Source organism: Bactrocera tryoni, unplaced genomic scaffold (genome assembly GCF_016617805.1).
Source record: "Bactrocera tryoni isolate S06 unplaced genomic scaffold, CSIRO_BtryS06_freeze2 scaffold_190, whole genome shotgun sequence".
In the NCBI taxonomy this organism is placed as follows: domain Eukaryota; kingdom Metazoa; phylum Arthropoda; class Insecta; order Diptera; family Tephritidae; genus Bactrocera; species Bactrocera tryoni.
The window spans coordinates 283,858-308,340 of NW_024395912.1; the positions used below are offsets into that span (position 1 = coordinate 283,858).

Consider the following 24,483-nt stretch of genomic DNA (forward strand, 5'->3'; position numbering starts at 1 on the left):
TACAGGATTATGATATCTTAGTTTCAAATCGAGTCTATGTGGCAATGTGAAAATGACAATGAGAAAATAACTTCTAATGGCAAATTTATAGCTACGTTATTACCTTTAAAATTATTTGACTACACATTTCTACTAAGTAATGGAGAAAACCAGGAAATTAACTTTGATATAGTATTTTTAAATCAAAATCGAAATAATCTTGCTTTTGGCATGCGAGCAATTAAAAAAAACGAAATGATCAATGCGGAGCTATGGACACCAATTCAAAATTTCAAAAATATATCTCTTCATGGTACTGTGACTCCCAGTTCTCCCAACCTATACCAAATCGAAGGAGTGTTTTATCGTGATATGGTAACTTATGAGATAAATGGTTTGGTTCATATGAATGGACGATTGCCAGTAAAAACACGGTTGCAAACACTTTTACTGCATAACAATCAAGAAGGACTGATTGAGTTAAATATATTAAACGAAAAAGAAAAAACAAATGAACTAGGTTTTCAGTTAAATGCTATTGAAAATGGGAAAAGATGTAAAATATCTGGCAATTATTCATATCATAAAGAAACTGGTCTTAACTTGACAGTATATATTGAATCAACGGAAGCTTCAATTGAACGAATTTACATTAAGACTAACTTCCAATATCCAGAAAACGATTGTGTTACAGCCAAGCTTTTTTTAGAAACGCCTTGGCGTGATATGGGTCTTGGTAAAGTGAATCTTTGGGCTGATATAAAAACACGACTAGATTATGGGAAATTAAAAGGAGGTTATCAATTCGATTCTCATAGGGGCTTTGGCAACTATGAGTGGACTTGGAAACCTACAGAGGACATGCGTCTCTTAATACAAAGCAGTATTGAACAACCAAGTGCTAATACAAGTCATTTACATTCGGAGATAAAATACATAAACCCTAATAAAACATTCAATGATTTAAGGGTGGGTGCAAAAATAAATTTTAATGTAATATGGTTTTTCGAAATAAACGGAAATCTAAATTATGAATCCATTAATAATATTGGATTTGGATTATTAACACATTGGCCTTCGGCAGACGAAGATATGCATAATTTTAGTGGGCAATACGAAGGAAATATATTTAACAATGATGGGAAAGCATTAGACGTATCCATTGAAGGAAAATATTTTGCTAAACACACCGACAGGAGCTGTATAACCCGTTTATCGTATAGAAATCTTACAGATCTACATAGCCTAGTCAGTGTTGAGTGCACAATTGCTGGTAATACCAGCATAGTCCGGGCAGATTTCCAAATGCTAAGAAAAGAGAAAACTCTTCGTGAATTTTTAGCTACATTAATCACCCCAAAATTTGAAAATGAAGCTACAGTATATTTAATGGGCTCGTATAATCGTATTAAAGACAGCTATCACTATTTTAAGTAAGCATTTTAAACATTTGTTATTTTAATATTATAACCAGTTTACTATTCACAAACAGTTTATCTGTTAACTATCCATATACCAGAACGGTCGCCGATATGGATATAACCATCAAGTCGATTGAAAACTTAAATGGTAAATTGAACTTCACTACGCCTTTCCTAAAAGCACCATGGCTCAACACTTTATTCAATATCAGCACAAATGAGTGAGTAATTTTCCATCTGTTTATACAATTTATACATATTTACAATGAATGAAAATTTCACAAGCGTTTTTGAGATATAAAAGTAGTAGTCAGATGCGTGATTTCACTGAAATTAAAATTGAACCAATTGCCTGTACCGAACACTTAAATTTGCGAAAATTAGCGAAAGAAAGGAAACGCGTGGTATCTCGATTCCAGTCTAATTACAATTAAATTCTTTATTACAGTTCATATTTCACTTATCTTAAAACTTAAGCTAACGGTAACAGTTGGAATGTAAGAACTTATGTATATATGTACAAAAAAAAGGTGAGTATAATTCATTTTGTTAACTTAAAGTAATAGATTTAGGTGAGTATGTTTAAGATTATATGGGTAAGTATTTTTACACAATAAAAAGAAAAACTTATAATTCAAATATGATATTTAAAAAATGCATTTAATTTTAACTTAATGTTTTTTCATTTTAGCTTTGGACATATATAAGTCGCTTGACGCAACACCGGTCACCTTAACAGGATCATAATCCTTCAACATGTTTGGGCAGTAATGCGAGTTTATGAATGGGGCGCTTAATGGTGCCCGCCTTGGTTGCCACGTCTGCCACTCGTATTTTGCCGTCTTGTCCTTTTGCGTTTGCAACGACGTGTCCAATTACGCACTGCTGCGGTGGCACGCTGTCCTCGTGGAAGAGGACGAGGTCGTCGAGGTACAGATTGCGTGTGGGGTGCAGCCACTTGTCTGGTTTGTTTTGGACCGCTCTCGCCAAAACTGTTGCTTGAGAGAGCAAACAAGTTGCCATCTCTCGCAGCACCAAATTGGATCCACTGACACCAGCTCTGGAGGTAATGCTCGCAGGGAGCACCCTATCAGTAGATGCGTTGGGGTTAGTGCCTCGCCGTCGTTGGGGTCCTAGCTCAACGGTGTTAGGGGCCGAGAATTGAGGATGGCCTCCACTTCGGCCAGTAGTGTTGACATCTCCTCCGCCGTGAGTAAAGCGTTGCCAAGTGCCCGAAAGATCAGATATTTGGCGTACTGCACCGCCGCCTCCTTAAGCTCCTTCAGCTCGCGCAGCTTGTGGTCGGCGCTGACGAAGTTGGTTGCGTTGCCGCTGAATATTTTCTGTGGCATCCCTCGGGATCCAATGAACCTTTTGAGGGCGAGAATAAAAAAATTAGTAGAGAGGTCCGAGACTAGTTCTAAATGTACTGCTTTTGAAGTAAAGCAAACAAAAACTGCTATATACGTTTTTACGGGTGGTCGACCAAGTATTTTTAAAGTGGTATATAGGGGACCACAAAAATCTACGCCACATATCAGAAAGGGTCGTAACGCTCGAAGTCTTTCAGCGGGCAAATTTCCCATTATTTGGGTTTGCAACTTCGGCATGTAATTAAAGCAGAGTGTACAGGGAGGATGGAGTCATATGTAGAAGTTCACACAATTGAGGAAAGTTCTCTGATCGCCATTCACTTGGGAGTGGCCAGAAACGATTCTTTTACATACAACTCAAGCAGCTCACTACTTCCGGTCTTTGACCAAGTATCCTCTGGGTAGCCTAAGAACATCCGTTTGAAGGCGAGCTAAAGTGAGAAGGCGAAACATCCCCTCCGCAGGGTTGTGCGCTGGGTCTTGGAGCCGCCACGTAAAAAATCTTACCAATGAAAATTAGCAATCAGCCTCGGATGAGAGACCCCCCTTTTGATGACGACCATGGCAAACGAAATAAGGACTACGAATTGAGGGCATAAGAAGAGAGTACAGTTTTTTACGGTTCTACTGCAAGCTTCATTGTCATTAATTAGCCATATGAGCTCTCGAAAAAGTGCAAGTAGATTTTGCATATAGAAGTCGACTCTAGGTAGGTTGGCTTTGAAATTCTGCCAACTAGGCGCAATGGAATCGACTTATCCCAATCTAGTTTTTGAATCCAAAGCTCTTGATTTTTGCTTTGGAAACTAGTGAGGCTAATAATCCAAGGTGATCGAAAAGGCGAGCAGAGACTGACAGTATGTTTCGTTTAGTAGCTCGCAGATCATTAAAATTGGCATGCAAAACAAATCGAAACAATTTCTCTTTCGGCAACCAATGGATTCCTAGTGTTTTAGTGGAATTTTTGTCAATGAAGCTTAATGACTTTTCAGTGCAATCACTGCCGAAAAATTTAGGGTGGTTCGAAAACCACTTCTTTTAGGTGAATCCGGCCGAGTTTAATATTTTAATTACCTCACTTCTTATAAGATCCAGAGACCCAAAAAATTTCAGATCCTGTCAATAAGTTAATCACATACAAATCTCTTTTAATGGCCAATGAACCGAGTGGATATTTAATTGTATTAGCATCGCTGAGCATTTGTAAGCACCGTGTTGCGAGAAATGGTACAGGCGCAGTGCCGTAAGTGACGATGTTAAGTCCAAAAATTTGTATATGCTCTAAGGGATGCTCTCTCTACACAATAAGCTCACAATTTCTGTCTTCTTCGTGCACCATTATTTGGTTAAGTACAACTCTTCTTGAATGGTTGAGCCTACCATCAAAAGTTCATTCAATGAAATTTGATATGAAGTACGACTCGAAACGTCAAAAACAACACGTAATTTGGTTGTTGTGCTTTCGGGTCTTAAAACGCATTGATGTGGAATAAAGTAGTGTGGCACACTCGGAATCTTATTGTTCGTTACTTTATATTCATTCATTAAGTCCAGACACATTTTACGAAGTGCTGGATCTTTTAACGTTAATCCCTCCAGGGCCTGCAACCGCGGAACTGCGGCTTTATAAGAGTGACCGAGTAACTTACGGCCAGACATAAAGGGCATTCTGATTTGAAGCCGTCCTGAAGGCAACACTTGAGTTGTTTTCACGAAAAAATTTTCACACTATTTTTGCTCTGGTGTGATTATGATGCCATTTGCTTCTGAAGGTAATTCTTCTAAAGCCCAAAATTTTTGAACTACCGAATTTATTGACGTTAAGTCATCTTCAGATTAGCATAATGTGCTAGCTGCAAGGGAAAGAGGACTAAGATTGCTGCATACTTGCCAGACACAACCCACCCTTGAAGGGTTTTCTGTAGCGTTGGTTGATTAAGTCCACTTTTAATTTGGCCAACCGCTAACAGATCGAAAAAGGTTTATGCACCCAATAAGATATCAATCTGTTTTGATTTATGGAATCCAATTTAATATTGTGCGGAATTTTTTAGCCATTAATATTTATGTTATGGTCTGGATGATTAGCCGAAATGCAACGCATTATCCAGAATTCCGCCGAAAATTCGTAACTATTTAAACGCGACTTAACAAACGCGCTTAATTTTGTTCTCACTTTCGTATTGGAATTTCCAATTCCTATTATGTTTAACGTTTTGTGTTGTCGTCGAATCCGCAACTTTTGTGCGAAGTTCTCCGTCGTAAAGTTGACTTGGGAACCTGAGTCCAGCAACGCCCTCGCGGGCAGGTATTCACCATAACTGGTCCTCACTTGAATCAATGCTGTCGACAACATTACCCGATCCATCATACTCGCTGTATGCATGACACGTGTGGTCGATTGTTGCGGATGAGGTGCAGCGGGGAAGGAAACTGGATACTATTGCAACAATGTGTGATGCGATCGATTGCATACACAATATCGATCCGCCCTGCACTTGGATACAGTATGCCCCTTACGCAAGCAATTTATGCTTAAGGGCGCCGATTTCACAAACTCAAACATCTGATGTACCGGAAGCACCTTGAAAGTGGGGCAGGCAGTTAAAAGGTGTCACTTCGACTTGCACTTTTGACAAGTTGGTTTCTCCAGACAGACAATTAACCAAATGGTTAAATTTTTCAAAATCTGGGATACTTGGATCATTATGGACTCTCAAACAGACTCGTGAAATTTTTAAATTCCGAATATTCTCCCTTAAATTTCAGCAAATAAATTTTAGGGAGCCTTAAACTGTGAGGTGTTACGAAAGATGTTTCGGTAATTGACTTTCTATTATTATCTTAAATGTTATTAATTATTGATTTCGTTTCAACAACTATGTCCTCTATCTCTCCTCGGGCCATGTCGTCTTCTTCAATCTCTTCAATTTTAGATTGACATTTCATTAATTTTTTACTATGTGAATTTAATAAGTCGAGCCAACATTCAATTCAATTGGATCTAACGACATGGTTTTTTCCAAAGGCCCGTGTTTATTCGCAAAATTGACAACGGAATAAATCCGGAAAAGTTGGAAATCGATTGACGAGAACGAAAAGAAAAATATAGATTCCCAATTGAACATAAAGCCAAGCGAAAGAAATAACTCAAAATAAGCAATAGCACAATTGGAAAAATTAAAGCGAAAAAGTATTGTCCAATAATTAAATTTGCGAAAACTGGAGATAGTATGCGAAAAACTGACCGAATTAAAATTTTTAAATTATGCGATTTACAAAAAGGTCGCACTTTAATGTGGGCGAATCCGCAATCCAAAAATCCCTTCCTATTCACTTCAATATATGTATCTTTTTTTTTTTTTGTTTTTTTTTTTTGCGGGCGAGGGGGTGGAAAATGCCTTCCGCATCGTCGGTGCTGTCGTCACAGCAGCGGTATGTGCCACTTGCAGGTCACTAAAAACCCCCCCTCTAAGGAACCGTCGGCCACCCTGGGACCGCGTTTGCATTACTTCAGGATGGCGTTCCATTTTTCTCATTGAGAGATTTACATCTGCGCACCTGCGTCCAGGTCCCGCTTTTTGCTGCGTAGCAAGAGTGGAGCGAATTTCTTGATGATGCCCCAGTTTTCTTCACTTTCCAACATAACGCTGACTAAATTGTCCGCCTTTATTGGGCCAACCAGGTCCTCTACAGCGGTGCGTTCTCCTTGCCAGCGCGCACATTCGAAGAATGTATGTTCAGCGTCGTCTTCTGTCGCATTGTTATATAGGCATGACGGCTCTTCGACTTTTCCCATTCTGTGAAGGTACTTTTTGAAGTACCCGTGACCGGATAACAGCTGGGTTGTGTAAAAATCTACCTCTCCGAATTTTCGGCCTGTCCATGAGTCTAGATCTTTTATTAGCCTGGCCGTCCATCTGCCGCGACTTTCGGTGTCCCATCTTTGTTGCCATGTTATTAATGTTTCTTTCTTTATTTGTTCTATTGCGCTTTTGTTGCTATCGGATGACTGCTTTAGCTCCCACAGCTTTTTCCTTTCGTGTGCTAGAAGGTCAATTGGGGCATTTCCGCTTATAACTAATATTGCCTCGCCGGACACTGTTCGGTAGGCTGATGCAACTCTGAGGGCTGCTGTGCGGTGCACTCTGGCCGCTACCTTACGCCGGTTTTTCTTTTTAAGTACATCTGCCCATATCTCTGCTCCGTATAATAAAACGCTGATTGTTGTCGACATTAGGAGCTTTCTTTTTTCTTGACTGGGGCCTCCTATGTTGGCCATAAGTCGGCTCAGTTGCGAGGTGATCTTCGCTGCTTTTCCTGCGGCGTGCTGGATTTGTACCCAGAAGGTTAGTCTGGGGTCCAGTCTTACGCCTAGGTAGTTAACTGCTTTTTTTGTCCTAAGAATATCCGTAGTCGTATGCATGGTTACTTCGAGAGGTATGTGCTTATTTGTTAGCAGCAGTAGCTCTGTTTTTTCCGTAGCGAGCTGGAGGCTGTGTGAGTCGAGCCATGCTTGGGTCCGTATCATGACCTGGTTCAGCTTTCTTCGCGCTTCTTCTGTGCCCCTTGCTGTGATTACTGCTGCAATGTCGTCGGCGTAGCCTATTAAATACGATTCATCTGGCATTTCTAGTTTTAATATAGCGTCATAGCTAATGTTCCATAAGTCTGGTCCGAGGATGGATCCTTGTGCTGCTCCTGACGTGACCGCTATCTGTCGTGATCCCTCTTTTGTTTCGTAGAGCAGTTTCCTGTTGCTAAGGTAGCTCCGCACCACGGCCCTGAGGTAGTCGGGTACCTTAAAGCTTTTCTCGAGAGCGTCGATCATATCTACCCATCTAGCGCTGTTGAAGGCGTTTCGGACATCTAGAGTCGCCAGCAACACTATTCTTTTGTACTTATGCCATCTACGTTGTGCGACTTCTACGCTTTCGATGACGCATTTTATTGCTCCTATGGTTGATCTGCCGGGTCTAAAGCCATATTGTCTAGGGGACAGTCCTCCAACTTCGTTGATGGCCGCTTCGAGTCTGGGTTTAAGCAGGGTTTCGTATAGCTTTCCCGCTGTGTCAAGCATACATAGAGGGCGGTATGCTGATGGCGAATTGGGGTCTCCTTTTCCCTTACTGATTAGAACCAGGCGTTGCTTTTTCCAAGGTTCAGGGAATATTCCGGCTTCAAGGCAGGCGTTTTACATGTTCAGTAGTACTCCTGGGCGCTCTGCAGCGATTATTTTGAGAATTTCTGATGGGATCCCGTCCGGTCCGGGGGATTTGTTGGCCTTGAGCTTTGCAGTGGCTAGTTGCAGCTCCTCAAGGGTAAACCGGGGATTTGCGTCGGTCTTAGGATGTGTTCTGGGTCCCTAGCCCTTGTTTCGTGTGTGGGGAATAGTGCGTTCACAATGTTATCCATTTTGGCAGCGGTTAGATCAGGTGGCTTTGCTCGAGCGCCGAGTTTCTTCATCACTATTTTATACCCGAGTCCCCAGGGGTTTCTATTTATATCCTCGCGTAGTTCCTCCCATTTTTTCTTTTTGCTGTCGTCGATGGCATGCTTTAGCTCCTTCTTTGCTAATTTGTATTGATCGGCTTCTTGAGTTGCGGCTCCTCGATAATGTATATAATATTGGTATTAATAATATATAATATATGTATTAGGGTGTGGTAATATGCATATAGAACCCGATATATGTATATGTATAAATAAGCGTTTAATGTGAAAAGAGGGAGCCAAAAACTGAAAGTGTGTGTTTGCGGCCAAATACCAACAGCGACGGGATGGCAGCAGCGGAGTGATGACATCGATTATTTTACGAGAAAACTCGATTTTCGAGTAGAATCGGAATCGAGTTTACCATCCCTACTGGCAGCCATCGCGAGCACATATAATAACCTCCGCACAATAACCACCACAAAAAAAATGATTTTTTTTCCATGTAATTTATATGGAAAACAGAAAATTTGAAATAAGCACCTCTTAATATTAATATCAAGAGCTCATCTTTTGAGTGACTTTCTTTTTCACATTTTCGAAAGTTTTTAGCCTGTTTTTCTGTTGAAAAAAAAGGTTGCCTCAGAATGACACACCCTAGTATATACATATATTATTTTCACAGACTTCCACTGCACTTCACGTTGTAGATATATGTATATATGTACATATTTTGTTATTTTTGTTACAGGTTTCGCTAACGCACTTCACATACTTATGTATATGTATATGCACAATATTTTTTATTTGTTTTTTTTTTTTTTATTTATTTATTTACAATCTATCAATTAGACAATAAGTAAATTAGTTAAAAAAATATAATATTATAACATAAGTAGTTGAACTCCAGTGAGAACAGCTATTATATTCAAAATTCTATATTTTGATTTCCTTTTAGCCTTCGAGTTGTATCGCTAATATCCAGTAGAGTTTTTGCCAGATCATTTTCATGACCATGTAGCTTCTCAACATACCTTGCGCTTATACTTTTTATTTCTTCTTTAACGTATTTAATATTTAAATCTTTGTGTATTTGATCATTAGCCACATACCAAGCGGCGTCAACAATAAATCTAAGAGTGATGGACTGATATCGTTGCAGGGTTTCAATATTTGATTGGCTTGCAGTACCCCATAACTGGATACCATAGGTCCACACAGGCTTCCAGATAGGCTTATAAAGTCGAACTTTCTTCTCCAAACTGAGCTGTGATTTTCACCCAAGGAGCCAATTCATTTTTTTTTTTGTTTTTATGTTGAGTCTGTTTCTCAAGCTTTTAATGTGGCTTTCCCAAGTTACTCTTCGATTTATATCGAGTCCGAGATAATTTGCGAAATCACTATTTCGAATTTGTGTCTTATTCAAAAATACAGGCGGACAGTCTCCTCTTCTCAGAGCAAATGTGACGTGTTTCGATTTCTCAGCATCAACCTTTATTTTCCATTTCTTAAGCCATTGCTCAATTTCTATTATTTCATTTTGAATAACTTGAGTTACTTCTACCGGAGTATTTTTGGATGCAATTATAGCTGTATCATCAGCGTAAGTGGCTACTTGAATATCACCGACAACAGGAAGATCAGCAGTGAATATTGTGTAAAGGACAGGTCCCAGAACACTGCACTGTGGGACACCAGCACGGATACTTTATAGTTTGGACGTTTCTCCTTTCATTTGAACATAAAAGTGGCATTGTTTAAATATGGTTTCAATAAGAGAAAAAATAGAGCAGGAAGTACTTTTATCAGTTTATATAACAAGCCTGAATGGCAGACCCGGTCAAATGCTTAGTGTATATCAAGAAATACTGCCGCAGAATACAGCCTTTTCTCGAAACCATTTGTAATTATGTTCACTACACGATGACATTGCTCTGGAGTCCCATGACCTCTCCTAAACCCAAACTGATGTTCCGGTACTATATTGCACTTATCCAAAACTGGTAACAATCTACTCATTTTATTTCAAAGACTTTAGAGAATGTCACCAGCAAGATAATAGGACGGTAGGACGACAAAATATTTTCGGGTTTGTTTGGTTTTGGAATCATTATTACCTCCGCACATTTCCATTGTGTAGGAAAGTGATGTAACCTCAAAATTGCATTATAAATTAGTGATAAAAATGTAACACTCTTTAGATGGAGCATTTTAGAAACCTTCCGTCAATTTTATCGTAGCCTGGTGACTTTTTTTGGTTCAGTTTGGCGAATTCTTTCATTCAGAAACAGTTATTTTACGAATTAGAAGACACATTTGACAAGGTACATCCAGAAACTGTATTATTTCAGTATCTTCAGGTGCAAGATTTGAATTTATACTATATGGCAGTTTTACACCAATCTCCGTTATAATTACGTATAGTAACATTTTGGTAGGTCGCTTTAAATATTTGGTAGCTCTCCAAAGGGGGATTCGTAGTCTTTCGCGTTAGGATCCAGACTTTTGAGAAACTCTGCAATTGCTCATTTCTTATTTCATATGAGCGTTTTTTAAGTTGGTTTGATGCTGTATTGTACCTTGTTTTATATATTGGACATCTACTGGTTTGGCAAAGTTTCCGAAGCTTCCGTTTGTTACTTATAAAGTTCCTAAGCTCAGCTGATATAAAAGTAGTATTCGCTGCCGTAGTTTTGGTTGGTGCAGTACTCCTCATACCTCCTTCATGAATGATGTCTGTAAATGTTTCCACAGCCGTATCCACTTCTAAATCAGTTTTGAGAGAAATATTTGTATCTATTTAGTTTAGCATCTATCCAATCTTGAAATAGCAAAATCTTTGTCCTAGGTGTGACAATTTTATATTTATTTAAGAGTGTTGGAAGGGCAGTGCCCTAAGTAATTATAATAGGGGAATGGTCTGAGCTTAGTTCATAGTTCTCAGAAATATCCAGATGATGTCGTGATACTCCAAGATAAACTGCAAAATCCAAAATATCATGTAACCGAGATATCATGTAGAGGAAATAGTTTGTTAATTCAAATAGTTTTGCTAATAAAGCTTCGATTCTTTCGAGAGGATCCTCGTCATTTAAATTTATATTTTCTCCTAGTATCTGTGCATATGTCTGGCTGCTTCTCCTATCCTAAAATCATTTGTCCTGTAAGAAGTTGAAACATTATGCTCCTGAGGAGCTTTACTTGATTGCTGACTAAAGAAATGACTATTAGGCTTCTGCTTTGCAACTAATTCTTGATAAATTTTGCAGCCCTTATAGCTAGCAACATGATCTTGTAAGCAATTAACACATTTGTCAGATAAATCCTTGTTTTTCTGACACTCTGTGGTTGGATGGCACATAGAACATTTAACGCATCTAAATGTCTTTGTACAATACTTCTTGGTATGTCCATATTCTTGACATCGAAAGCATTGTACTGTATCAGTTACTTTCCTGGGAGGCTCTACTTTAATAACTGCATTGCCTAAGTATTTCAGATTATATATTTCCGCATTGTTGTTGTTCGGTTCAAGAACAATAAAAAATATATTTAATGAATGATTAGTAATGTGACTCCTAATATTGCTAATATTCCTTACGCTATGTCCTAACTCTTCAATTTCACTTTTAATTGAGTCAATTGGTGTAGAGAAATGTAGATATTTAACGACAACTCTAAAAGAGCGCTCTTGTTTTAACTGATATGTGTGAGACAAAACCTTGTCTTTCTTAAGTGTTGTTATAAACTTTCTATAAGTATCCACAGATTTAATCATAACGCGTATTTGACCATCTCGTTGTGACTTGTATGTAAAATCTTCTTTGGAAACAGTTTTCGATATGCAATTTAACATACCCTTAATTCTCGTATCATTAACGTTAGCCAGTATTGTTGGCGGAGGCTTGGGAGTAGTAGTATTTCGCTCAGTTGATTCATCTTTGTCTTTTTGTGTTTTCTTTTCAGCAATTCCAGTTTCCTCTTTATCCTCCTCTGTCTCCACTCTGCTATCAAGAATCGCAAGTTTAGCAAATCGATTTGAATTGTTGGACGTTCCAGGTGTTGGGTCTAACAATAGTTTTTTCTTTGAAACGTTTGGTGAGCTGTAAATAGGCCGTTTGTTTGTATTTTTTGTCTCAATTCTTTGCCAATGCATAACAGTTTCATATACCGCCGTCACTACTCATGATGTAAATTTTAACACATATTCACCAGGTAGGCAGATGTACTGATAACGGAGGTTTCTTTGTTCACTTATTTTATTGGTGCTTTTTATTGCGGAAGAATAAAAGAATAAAAAGCAAACTCAACAGAATAGAATAGCATTGATCACAATAAACACGTTTTTGCACTTTCACAGTCCGATGACGACTTAAGCACAATATATATTTGGATTTTTAATCCTTTTTTATAACTTAGTTTTTTGTTTCGGTCACTATCACTTAACCGTGAAAACCGGAAATGCAAAAACCGACAACCGAGAAAGGTAACTTTGGCAATTGGTTGCGAAAATAAGTTTGTGCACTGTATTGCACTGTATATGTAGTTATTTTAATTTTTTAATTACGCACAAGTCCCTACTTGGGCGCCATGAAAATTTCCCAAGCGTTTTTTAGATAATAAAAGTAATAGTCGGAATGCGTGATTTCACTGAAATTAAAATTAAACCAATTGCCTGAACCGAACACTTAAACTTGCAAAAATCTCGACGAAAAATTAGCGAAAGAAAGGAAACGCGTGGGATCTCGATTCCAGTTTAATTACAATTAAATTCTTTATTACAGTTCATATTTCACTTATCTTAAAACTTAAGCTAACGGAATAAAACAGTTGGAATGTAAGCACTTATGTATATATGTACAAAAATGGGGTGAGTATAATTAATTTTGTTAACTTAAAGTAATAGATTTAGATGAGTAGGTTTAATAATATTAGGGTAAGTATTTTTACACAATAAAAAAAAACTGCATAAGTCAAACATAATATTTAAAAAATGCATTTAATTTTAACTTAATGTTTTTTTCATTTTAGCTTTGGACATATATACGTATGACGCAACAATGAATATAATTTAACCATATAATTTACCATTTCACAATTAATACATACATAGACTAATTTTACGAGCTTTCATTGCATTTTGTTAACAATTTCTAAACCGCAGCATTGCAAAAACTTTGTGCGAAAGTATGAAATGCGTATGTTTTATATATATTATTATAGTATATGCAAACTATGGAAATAATATATAAATTGTAGACAACAGTTTTTATGTTATAGAAATCAAACAATTATAAAAAAAGGAACCGAACGTTGTTTGCTCTTGCAACTTGCAGGAATAAAAACCAGGGAAATGCCTTAAAATGTAAAACGTCAACCAGAGGACCCGATTTTAAGCAATTTAATATATTCATATACTCTATATACTTAGTATAACTCATACACTGGCCGACAAATTTGGCTTAAGATTTCATAGAAAAAACGAAAATCATTATATGTAGAATATAGGGGTTGGGGTAGTACCGACCCGATTTTATTTATTAACTATTATCATGCCAAAAATTAAAAAAAATGTTCCTTGGGTTTCATTAAGGTACCTCATATCCAATCACCACACGGGCACTACATAGAGCATCTTTGAAAAGCACAAAGATATACTGTTATGGGCTAAACATTTTATGTAATATTCATTGAGATAACTCAAATACTGACCGAGAATTCACCATAAAGTTACCTAAAAGTTCGAAAATCTTTATCTTAAGTTATGAGGGTTCAGGGAAGTATTGACCCAATTCAACCCATTTTTGACACCCAGAATTATTATTGTCAAGTATCCTCTCTGGATTTTAATTGTATATCCCATATATTAACCGATATTTTCGAAAAGTCAACTACAGATATTGGGGTCTTCATATCCGGTACCTAGTGGCTTGAACAGTTTTGGATGGACTTAGACAATTTTTGGTCATAAGGTGGTGATCGTAGCCTGATTACGTATATTTTCACACTAACATAAAAAATAAGGAGAATGCTACCCAAGTAGGCGATGCCACGCTCATCGTCCAATTGCCACACCGGCTCTTATAAAGCCCTGTTATACCACCTCGGCCGTAAAATTTAATGTCTGTGGTGTAATTAGTTACTTCTTTATTGCGCTTTTAGTAGTTTTGAATACCACTGTTATTTGAGGAATGGATGGTGTTGTCTCCCATTTTCATCCTTTTCGGTGCTACTGCCATCTCCTGTGGCCCCATCTACGAACTCGTAATTTTTTTTTGTGCTAGAAACGAGAATACTAAGCTTCATCAAGAAATCTCAATTTTTACTAAAGATGCTGCTTGCACGAACGGACAGACATTTACCGTTCGGTGAACAAAACTATAATACTACAAGTATAATACTCTGCAGTTTGAAAAAACAGGTTGCAAGAGCATACAAATTATTTAGAATGGTACAGATGTTGAATTTTTATTAACACTCGTAATTGTTAGATGTTATATTTGAGATATTATTCGTCATACATACGACACTTAATAGGATTAAAAATTAAACAGATAATTCGTATTGCATTGTACAACCATAATTTTATCTAAACTATTTATTTAGATATTATTTTCCATATCTGGAAGAAAATAGAGCAAATCTATATTTAAATATATTTTCGAGTGTGTTGGTTCAATTCCATACAAATCTTCAACGTTTACAACTATGAGCAAAAAATAGTAAGAATTTGTTCATAAATTTAAAATTTATATTTTATTCTTCAAAATCTATGCCGTTCCCCTCAAAATAATGCCCCTTGTCGCCAAAACACTTGTGCCAATCCTCCAAATAGTTTTTAAAAAAATTTTCCGTAATAGCTTTCAATACGCGTAGGGATCCACATTAATGTCTTCAATTGACTCAAAAACTCACGAAGAATCATTGCAGTATGACGGTCCATTTTCGTGGTGCAAAATCCATGATTCTGTGTGCGCTGGGCTTGGGACCCGCTACGTAAAAAACGCCTCCAATGAAAAGTGAAAAACAGCCTAGGATAAGAGACCCCTTTTGATAACGACCATGGCAAACGAATTAAGGATTACCATTTGAGGGCAGGTGCCTACAATGTCCGGCGCCTTCATTGGGAAGGTGTCGCTTCTCAGCTTGTTGATGTCCTCGTGAAAATTAATGCTGACATCAACCCTGTCCAAGAAATGCGATGGACGGGACAAGAACTGAGGTGAGTAGGTCCTTGTGGGATTAACTAAAGTAACCATATAAAAGAGCGCACGTTCGGTGTGGGATTCGTGGTGGGAGAGAGACTCCGTCACCGAGTACTGCCATGCACACCGGTGAACGAACGTCGAGCCACAATCCGCATCAAAGCGAAGATCTTCAACATATAGCTGATTTGCACCCACGCCCCGACGGAAGAGAAGGACGATGTGACCAAAAATGTCTTCTATGAGCGCTTGGTGCGCTATGAGAGCTTGCACTCCGTCTCTCTGAGAGTACTCGTCAACAACTAAGTATAAGCGAACTGTAGGACAGCATATAAAGCTCCTTACGTATAGCTGCACACGAAACCATTGGTTTTCGGAAAATGAAAAAAAAAACTGGTACGATGAGGAGTGCTATGTCGCAGCCTACCTCACAACGTTATAATCGACCACAACACTTCCCGGATGGGATAGATACCGAGAGTTGAATAGGGATCCGAGACGCACTTGCAGACAAAAAAGAGAGAAAGACCTAAATGCGTGAGTATGAAGAGCTGCAAGCTGGCCGACAGCAGTAATGCTCGAAAAGATGCAGCAACTAACAAGAGGTTTCACGACCAAAGCGTACATTTGTAGACCCCTAGAGGCGATCTAGAAGCGGATGCCAGGAGCAAGTTAAATTATGAAGGGAACACTTCTCCAGCCTTCTGAATGACAGTGAATACATAACACCAGGTGATGGTGAGCCAGATTCCCCAATCGAAGATGATGAAGCAGACGTCCCATTGCCCGACCATGAAGATAGATAGCCGGCCGAGCTATTCAAACACAGCGGCGAAGAACTGATAAGGAGCATGCATCAGTTTCTTTGTTAAATATGGTCGGACGAAAGCATGCCCAATGATTAGAATTTAAGTGTGCTCTGCCCAATCCACAAAAAGGGAAACTCCACAATCTGCGCCAACTACTGTGGGATCAGCCTCCTCAACATCGCGTACAAGGTTCCTTCGAGCGTATTGTGTGTATGTGTGGACCTTATCAGTGTAGGTTTAGAACTGGTTCACCATTCACCATGCGCCAAATCTTGGAAAAGACGCGTGAAAGGAGAATCGACACACTCCACCTCTTCGTCGATTTCAAAGCTGCTTTCGACAGCACGAAAAGGAGCTACATTTATGCTGCGATGTCTGAATTAGGTATTCCCGCAAAACCAATACGGCTGTGTAAACTGACTTTGAGCAGCATCAAAAGCTCAGACCGTTCAATACCAAACGAGGTTTCTGAAATGGAAAAAATAATTCGAGCTGAAGAACTAAACAGAGAATATACCATCTTCTATAAGAGTGTACAGCTGCTGGCTGTCTGGCCTTATCAACCGCGCCGTTAGTTCTGCTCTCTCCAGAATGGATAAGGCAGCGAAGCAAATGGGGCTGGTTGTGAACGAGGGCAAGAGGAAATATCTCTTGTCATCAAACAAACAGTCGTCGCACTTGCGACTAGGCTCCCACGACACTATTGACAGTCAGCTTCGAAGTTGTAGATAGTTTCTTCTATCTTGGAATTAGCATTAACTTCAACAACAGAATATCCCTTGCTAGCCGGTGCTACTTCGGACTAAGTAGGCAATTTAGAAGTAAAATCCTCTCGACGAACAAAAAAAAACTCTTTAAGTCACTCATTATTCCCATCCTGCTATATGGTGCTGAGGTATGACAACATCTGATGAGTTGACGTTTCGAATTTTCGAGAGAAAAGTTCTGCGACGGCGAATATATTCAATCGAACGATGAGCTGTATGAGATATACGACGACATTGATATAGTTCAGTTAAATAAAAGACGTCGGCTACGACATCTAGGTCATGTCGTCCTGCTATGAAAGTATTCGACACAGTACCCGCCGGGGGTGGCAGAGGATGAAGATGAACTCCACTCCGTTGGAGGGACCAGATGGAGAAGGACCTGGCTTCGCTTGACTTGTGAATAGAAGAAACGACTGGCGCGCTGTTGTTTACTCAGCTATAACCACGTAAATAGTTTCTACGCCAGTAAGGCAGAAGAAGAAAATCCAAGAGTTGTAGGTCCACAAGTATTTTTGAGAATAGCTTCTCGCAAACGCGCATTTCCAGATTTATGCCAGACTCTTTTAGCGCCTATCCTTGTGAACTGCGTTACAAACAGTCGGGTTTCATTAGACAGTTTCGGCGCAAGAAGATTGCGAAACATAATAATGACAGATTTTAGGAATTCCACTGGATAATTCACTGCTTCGTCTTCATTGTCAAGACGATCAATCATTTTGTATGAGCGCAAACTTCCCGGCATTTGACTTTGAATCTTCCAGTTTAAGTGCTAAATTGCGCGTAATCTCAAGCAATCATAGTTACGATAATTTAGCCAATGTTGGCGTAAGCATTCCTGATGAGTTTATCTTACGTTGAAGGGAATTGACAAGCGGCAGGTGGAATGGATATTAAATCACTGGAAGTATTAATCCAAATTTTCCCATTTCCAATTCTTAGCCAATGCGATGTAAAATGTCTTCGGCAATGTCATTTTTGTTCGTATCCCATAATAGACGCGGATTTGAAGGCTGATATATCGAAATGTTTATCGCGAAAAGTGTGCGAACTTCATTTGCATTTGAAGTAGCTATCGCATCGTCCATCGTTTGACTCCAGTGATTATCATGTTCCAGCAATTGTAATTGCTGGCATACCGTACCACTCACAGTACGCAATGACTCAAATGAAGTTGAACCGCGTACATTAATCAATAGCAACCAAAGGTAGAAACGTTTTTTCGGGTGGATTGTGTAAACACATCCTAATGCATTAGCTGAGAACACACCTAGTTGTCCATCTTCTGCCTGACCTTGCTTTCTGAGTAACCATTTCTTTGACGAAGCATTTCATGTCTAATATCAAGGCATTTTCGAATAGAGCAATGTTCTCGCAAACAGATCACTGACGAAAGTTGAGCAAGAACTCTTAAATGTTAATTTTGTTGCTGGCGGTGTTTCACTGGCTGTACTGTATTCTTTGGGTTGAAATACACTCTTTGGCCATTCTCCAAATGAATTGCGAGATGCACAACAGTCGGAAAACGTTCATGAATTAAAAAAGTAAATATCCTACAAAGCGCTTTATTGCAGTTCACGAACGACCTATTTGATACTTCCTGATCTCATATCGTTCAAGGCCAATAACCGTCATGTTGCTTCCTTTGGTGACTTAATTACAAACGTATTTTATTGATTACCCCAAACTGCAATACTCAACATTGATATGAGTTTTGACTGCGAATTATTGTCTAATGGTGAATATAGTACCATCCACGTGATGTCAACTTCGATATTCACTCTTCTAAATTGAATGATGAATGTTCTGCCATTGTCGTCTGGTGAGTGACGCCGATACAGTAGATATCCATCATTTCTAGTCTGTGGTTCCGAAAGAAAAGCACGTACGTATATAGTTTTTCGTGCATTTGTTGTCAGCATTGATTGACCGCGATCCATAATTCCGCACGTATGTCATCACATCCTGTATGACAAAAAGTTTTCAATACATAATTTTCAAAAATTTTTCTTTTGAATAGCCGGAATAAAAAAGCAAGCGACCCAAATTGAACGATTCAAATAATTTACAAATCAAAATATTGAAAAGCAAAACAAACCTAATTTGAAAAAAATTGTATGGAAAAAAGTTACTTTTTGGAATTTTTCCAATTTTCCGACTTCTCCCCCTGAAAAGTAAAAGGTCTTTTTGTTTCTAAACCTTCCCCAATTCACAATGAACAACCTTTGAAAATTTATCCAAGATTGGTGCAGCCACTCTCTTAGCGTTACTAACAAACAAACATTCATTCGTTTGTATGGGAAAAAGAAAAGGGCTGATTTTAGGGGTTTTACGGCAACTATTCGAAATTTTCCAGTAGCAAAGTAAGATTTTGCCTCACAATTTCAGACGAATGTATTATACACTAACACATTCCAGGTGTTTCATTGTGAAATTTCAGTGCATTACAATGTTGGCATACTTTGTTCATTCCACCAATCACAACAAACTTATGCAAACTGTAATCAATTGCGTGATTTGTGGGCACGCCTTTGAACATTTTGATTAATACTCGTACTTGTCGGCCTACGATCTGAACGCGATCTTGCATGTTCCCTTGTATTTGCAATCTCTTGTTATCGCTGTTCTTGCGATTGATTTTCCCTTTCGCTTGATCTATTTTGCGTTCTACGCGACCGACGTCCAATGTCAGCTCTTGCTCTTCGTGGCATTTTTAGAAGAAACTAAACTAAGGATAATAATGAACTTCAGTAATAAATTCTGGACTCGAAAAGCACCAAAAAGTCACTAAAAGACACGAAAATTGTTAAAAATATGCTGTAAATGTGTCAAAATTCAATTAAAAATTGGCCAAAAAATCGAAATAATTTTTGTCTTACCGTTCGGCAGCGAAAATGAAACGTTCGAGATCGTCTGCACTCGAAAAGCACCAAAACGTGACGAAAAGACACGAAAATCTGCTGAAAATGTGACAAAATTCAATTAAAAATGTGCCAAAAAATCGAAGTAATTTTTAGCTCACTGATCGGACATTAAACAAAAAAAAATTCACTCAATTTTTTAATTTTTTTCACAAAATATCAAATTTGAGATTATGTCACAAAATCATATAATGGACTTGTAACAATCAGAACACTTGTTTAGCAAAACAATCGACTTTTATCTCACTAATCATTTTTTTTTTTAAATTTTTTTTAACAAAATATTCAAATTAGAACGATGATTAGCACGAAAATTAATTTATTTTTATCAAAATACTCACCAAAAAATGCGAAGAAAATAATGTTTTCAAAAATCGATTATGATAAGATGAATCACCAATGACGTCCAAAGAGAAAAGAGAAATGATAACAAATTGCTATTTGCATCACTCCGTGCAATGCTCTCCAATTCACAAACGACCAAAATGTATTCAATACTAATGAATGCTGTATACGGTACAAAAAATGCCTGCGGCAAAAACACACTCACTTCACATACGCACCGCACACACATGGGTTATCGGATTTCAACCAAACTTCATATAAACCATAAATGGGCCACTGTCTACGTAGTGTATAAGTTTGGTTGAAATCCCACGGCGCGTTTATGATTAGTTCGGCGACGTAGATATACGGACTTATTTTTATATATATAGACTAGCGGGCCCGGTACCTGCTTCGCACGGAAAAACAAAATAAGAACAGAAACACACTTGTTTTTAATAAAGTTGGGTTTGTTCCCTATTATTCAACTTTTAATTCTAGTTTCCTCCAATCTTAGACTATGTATCACTTAAACTATCATAGAGCTCTTTCGTGGACAACATTTTTGGTTTTGCCATGAGTTGTTGTGTAGATAAAGAGAACTGAAGGCTTGCCAACACGTGAGCACGAAACATACAACTGGCCGTGTGAAAAGCAAGGATATTCTAAATCAATTCCACACAATTTATCTCAATAGCAAATGCAAGACGTATTGGAAACTGTAGTCTTTTGAATTCAAAAGGTAAATCTGATGGAATCATTGGAATTCGTGGAATCAATACATCTTCACCTTTAAACTTCCCCTTTAAAATTGTTGCTTCGATCAAATTGATCATGACCTTTTTAACCGCTAATCTTGTCCCATTGCATAATCGTGGTTGATTTATATTTCGAAGCATAATAATCGGAGCACCCACTTTCAATTGTAAACGATGAGGTGGAAATCCGGGTAAATCCAATGAATTCAAAAATTCTGTCGGATAATTAACAGCGTCGTCTTGATTCGTAACCGTGTCAACTGATTGATATGTTACAACTTCGCCAGGAACATGGGTTAAAATGTCTGCATTCATTTGACCAACGTCTTTATTTTTAGCGGCCAGTATAGCTCTTTCAGCTAACCAATTATGATTACGATAATTTTCTGCAATATTTGGAAAAACACTTGACACCAATTCTTCTTTTGTCGGTGCAATATTACAAAAGTTATCTGGTAAAGTGATTAAGCCAGTTTCACCATCAACATCAAGTTGACCATTGCCTATTGCCAACAGTTGCCTTGAAAATGTGTCGGCCGATGGATCGTTTTGAATTTGTACTCGCACATTTGTAGTCAAATTGAGTATTTGTACATTCTCCATAAATAAGATGACTTTAAACATGCTTTTAATTAATCTGCTGTTATTGAACGGTGAATCACAGGCAATGTCTAACGAAAATCACCAGCCAACAGAATCAAAGCGCCACCAAATATCTGTTGATCATTACTACGCAAGTCTTGCAATGACCTGTCTAACGCTTCCACTGATTTCTTATGGGCCATTGTACATTCATCCCACACTACTAATTTGCATTGTTGCAAGACTTTGCCCATTCCCGAATTTTTGGAAACATTACAGGTGGAATTTTCATTTACATACATTCATATTCAGTGGTAATTTAAGTGCAGAATGGGCTGTCCGACCACCATCTAATAACGTCGCTGCTATTCCAGACCAATGTCAATGCTATATTACTATGTGATCTTATAGTCGCTAATAGCAAGGAAATCAGAAATGTTTTGCCAGCTCCTCCTGGAGCGTCTAAAACAAACATTCCTCCAGTTTTATTTCGTACTGATTCCATTATGGTATCATATGCGTGTCTCTGTTTTGGATTCAATTTATTGAATTTATTGAATGCATCATGCATTGGTCGATTTGGAGCTGGCCAACCCAATTGTGTCAATGCTTTATTTGCAATTAGCAAACAAATATCTTCAATGATAATCAATGCCTCATTAAACTTTTCAAGTGTAATTATTAAATCGTTGTTTCCTGCAATTCGGCGCATTCGATGCAAAATGTCTTCGGTCATAAAATCCCTAAAATTTTCCCATAATTGCAATGGATCAGATGGAAAACATGTTGCAATAATAATAGCAAATAATGTTCCTATTTGATGAGGAGAACCTGTTGCTGATGCATCCCTAAAAGTCGCATCCCAGTGTCTATCATCTTCCAGTAAATGCAATTCCTGACATGCTTGACGAAAAGTGTGACACTACGTGCCAAGTCCCCGCACGAAAACTATGCAAAAGATAATCGTGCTTTCAATGCACAAATATTGAAAAGTAATGAATTATTTGCAAATAATAGGCATTTTGGTTTTGACCTCAACGGTAGGATTGCTTGAATATTCTTAGATTATTTTTATTAAATTCATTTATCTTTATACAGACACAGATAACGAAGAAGGAACAAATGCTACTCCTGAGCCAAGTTCTAGTGATCGTCGGGCTTTTTTGACCCATCACTTTTTCTGTTACTTAAATGACAATTCAAGAACAGACGACACTTGGGTAAAACATTGCAGTCTAAAAGAAGCTTTTGTTGCCTTTAATACTCCCCTGACATCTTCAGCACCAGTAGAGAGGTTATTTTCCTTTGCGGGGATAGTGAACAGTCCAAGGCGCCAGTCAATGTCGGACTTATCATTTGAGAAATTGGTGTTATTGAAAGCAAATTCTAAATGGAGTTAATGTATATTTTTCTTGTTATTTTGTTATAAATGAAGTTTGTTATTTTTTTGGTGTTACATTTAGTTATTATGTCTTGATTTAAGACTCTTGAATATCTTTATTTGTTGTACGAAATTGAATAAAACAATTTATTAAAAATTAAAAAAAGCAAAAAGACCAAAGTTGTTTGGGGTTTTGGATTGAAAAGAATCAAACAGAATCAAAAATAATCGAAAAAAATCGCTGAAAAGAATCAATTATTCATTTTGATTATTTTTGATTCTTTTCAGTAATCCAGAGTAATCCTGATTATTTTTTGATTACTTGTAATCTTAATCATTACGTAATCTACTTGGGACCAAGATAATCGTAATATAATCAATTATTTCACTCTCAAATACAAAGTAATCAGATTACTAATAATTACGATTAGTAATCAAAACTTAACAGGTATGTCTTGTGCATAATCATGCATGTGCCTTGGACTGCCTCTGTAACTTGCTGGTAAAATAACAACTTGTCCAACATTGTCAACATTTCCATCATTATTGATTGCATCGCGGAGATGTACATATGTATATAACATATGTATATACTCTTCTGATCGCAACATCCGTTGATTGAATCGAATAAAGTTCAAACGCCCTGTTTCTATCTTTGCATACATGTCTACGACATATTGATGAAAGAGTCTCCGGCATATCAAAATATGATTTTCCTGATTTTGTCGTATCATAATTCTATGTGCATAATAGTTCATAGCGCTAACAGTTTCATTGACTTCACGTTCTGAAGAGAAAAAAAACAAATGGAAATTTCAATCATTTCATACTAATTCTTGTTAAACAAAATTGGAAAAGTATATTAAACACAACAAACACTCACGTGGGTTTGCGATATCTACCATTTTTAAATTAATAGAGTATCCGTCTTCACCCCGACAAAACAAAATTGGGTACTGTAGGGCATCGTAAGAGCGATGTGTTTCACAAACACGTTGTAATTGATTATTTCTTCTACGCAATACAATGCCACATGATTGAAACTCATCGCCGACAATCACCACAGCAACTTCATTATTTCTAGGTGCATTAAATCTTCGTTCATGTTCTCCGATTGGTCTTCTATCAGCACGAATCACGATTTTATGATCATCAGACGACATCTGATCAAGTGCTGTCCGAAAAGTATTAATCAAATCATTTTGTTCATGAAACAATGCTTGCAATTCACGTACTATTATTCTTCTGGCACTTGTGAATATTGAACAACGTGCATCTACTTCATTTTCATTATTGCCAAGGGAGTATATTTGCAAGAATTGGTGGTTTGCATCTAGAAATGGCAATAATCAACCAATCCTATGATAAATTTGCCCTTGTATCTGAAATTGTGAGGCAAAATATGATTGATTAGAACTTGTGAAAAGTTCTGAAATTTCGCTGTATGCTTCATTCGAAATTCCCAGAGCCGAAATTACCTTAAATTTCGGCATGAAATTATTTCGTATTACATTCGTCGCTCCAAAGGAA

General features: G+C 37.8%; 1 protein-coding gene across 1 annotated transcript in view; it reads left to right on the forward strand.

Moving 5' to 3' along the window:
- LOC120780145 overlaps positions 1 to 24,483 on the forward strand; it is a 301,454-nt gene that overhangs the window by 215,163 nt on the left and 61,808 nt on the right. Inside the window, exons 14-15 of the mRNA XM_040112431.1 lie at positions 22 to 1,412; positions 1,472 to 1,621. Of these exons, the coding sequence (XP_039968365.1) occupies positions 22 to 1,412; positions 1,472 to 1,621 (1,541 nt within the window). The remainder of the gene's footprint in view (positions 1 to 21; positions 1,413 to 1,471; positions 1,622 to 24,483) is intronic.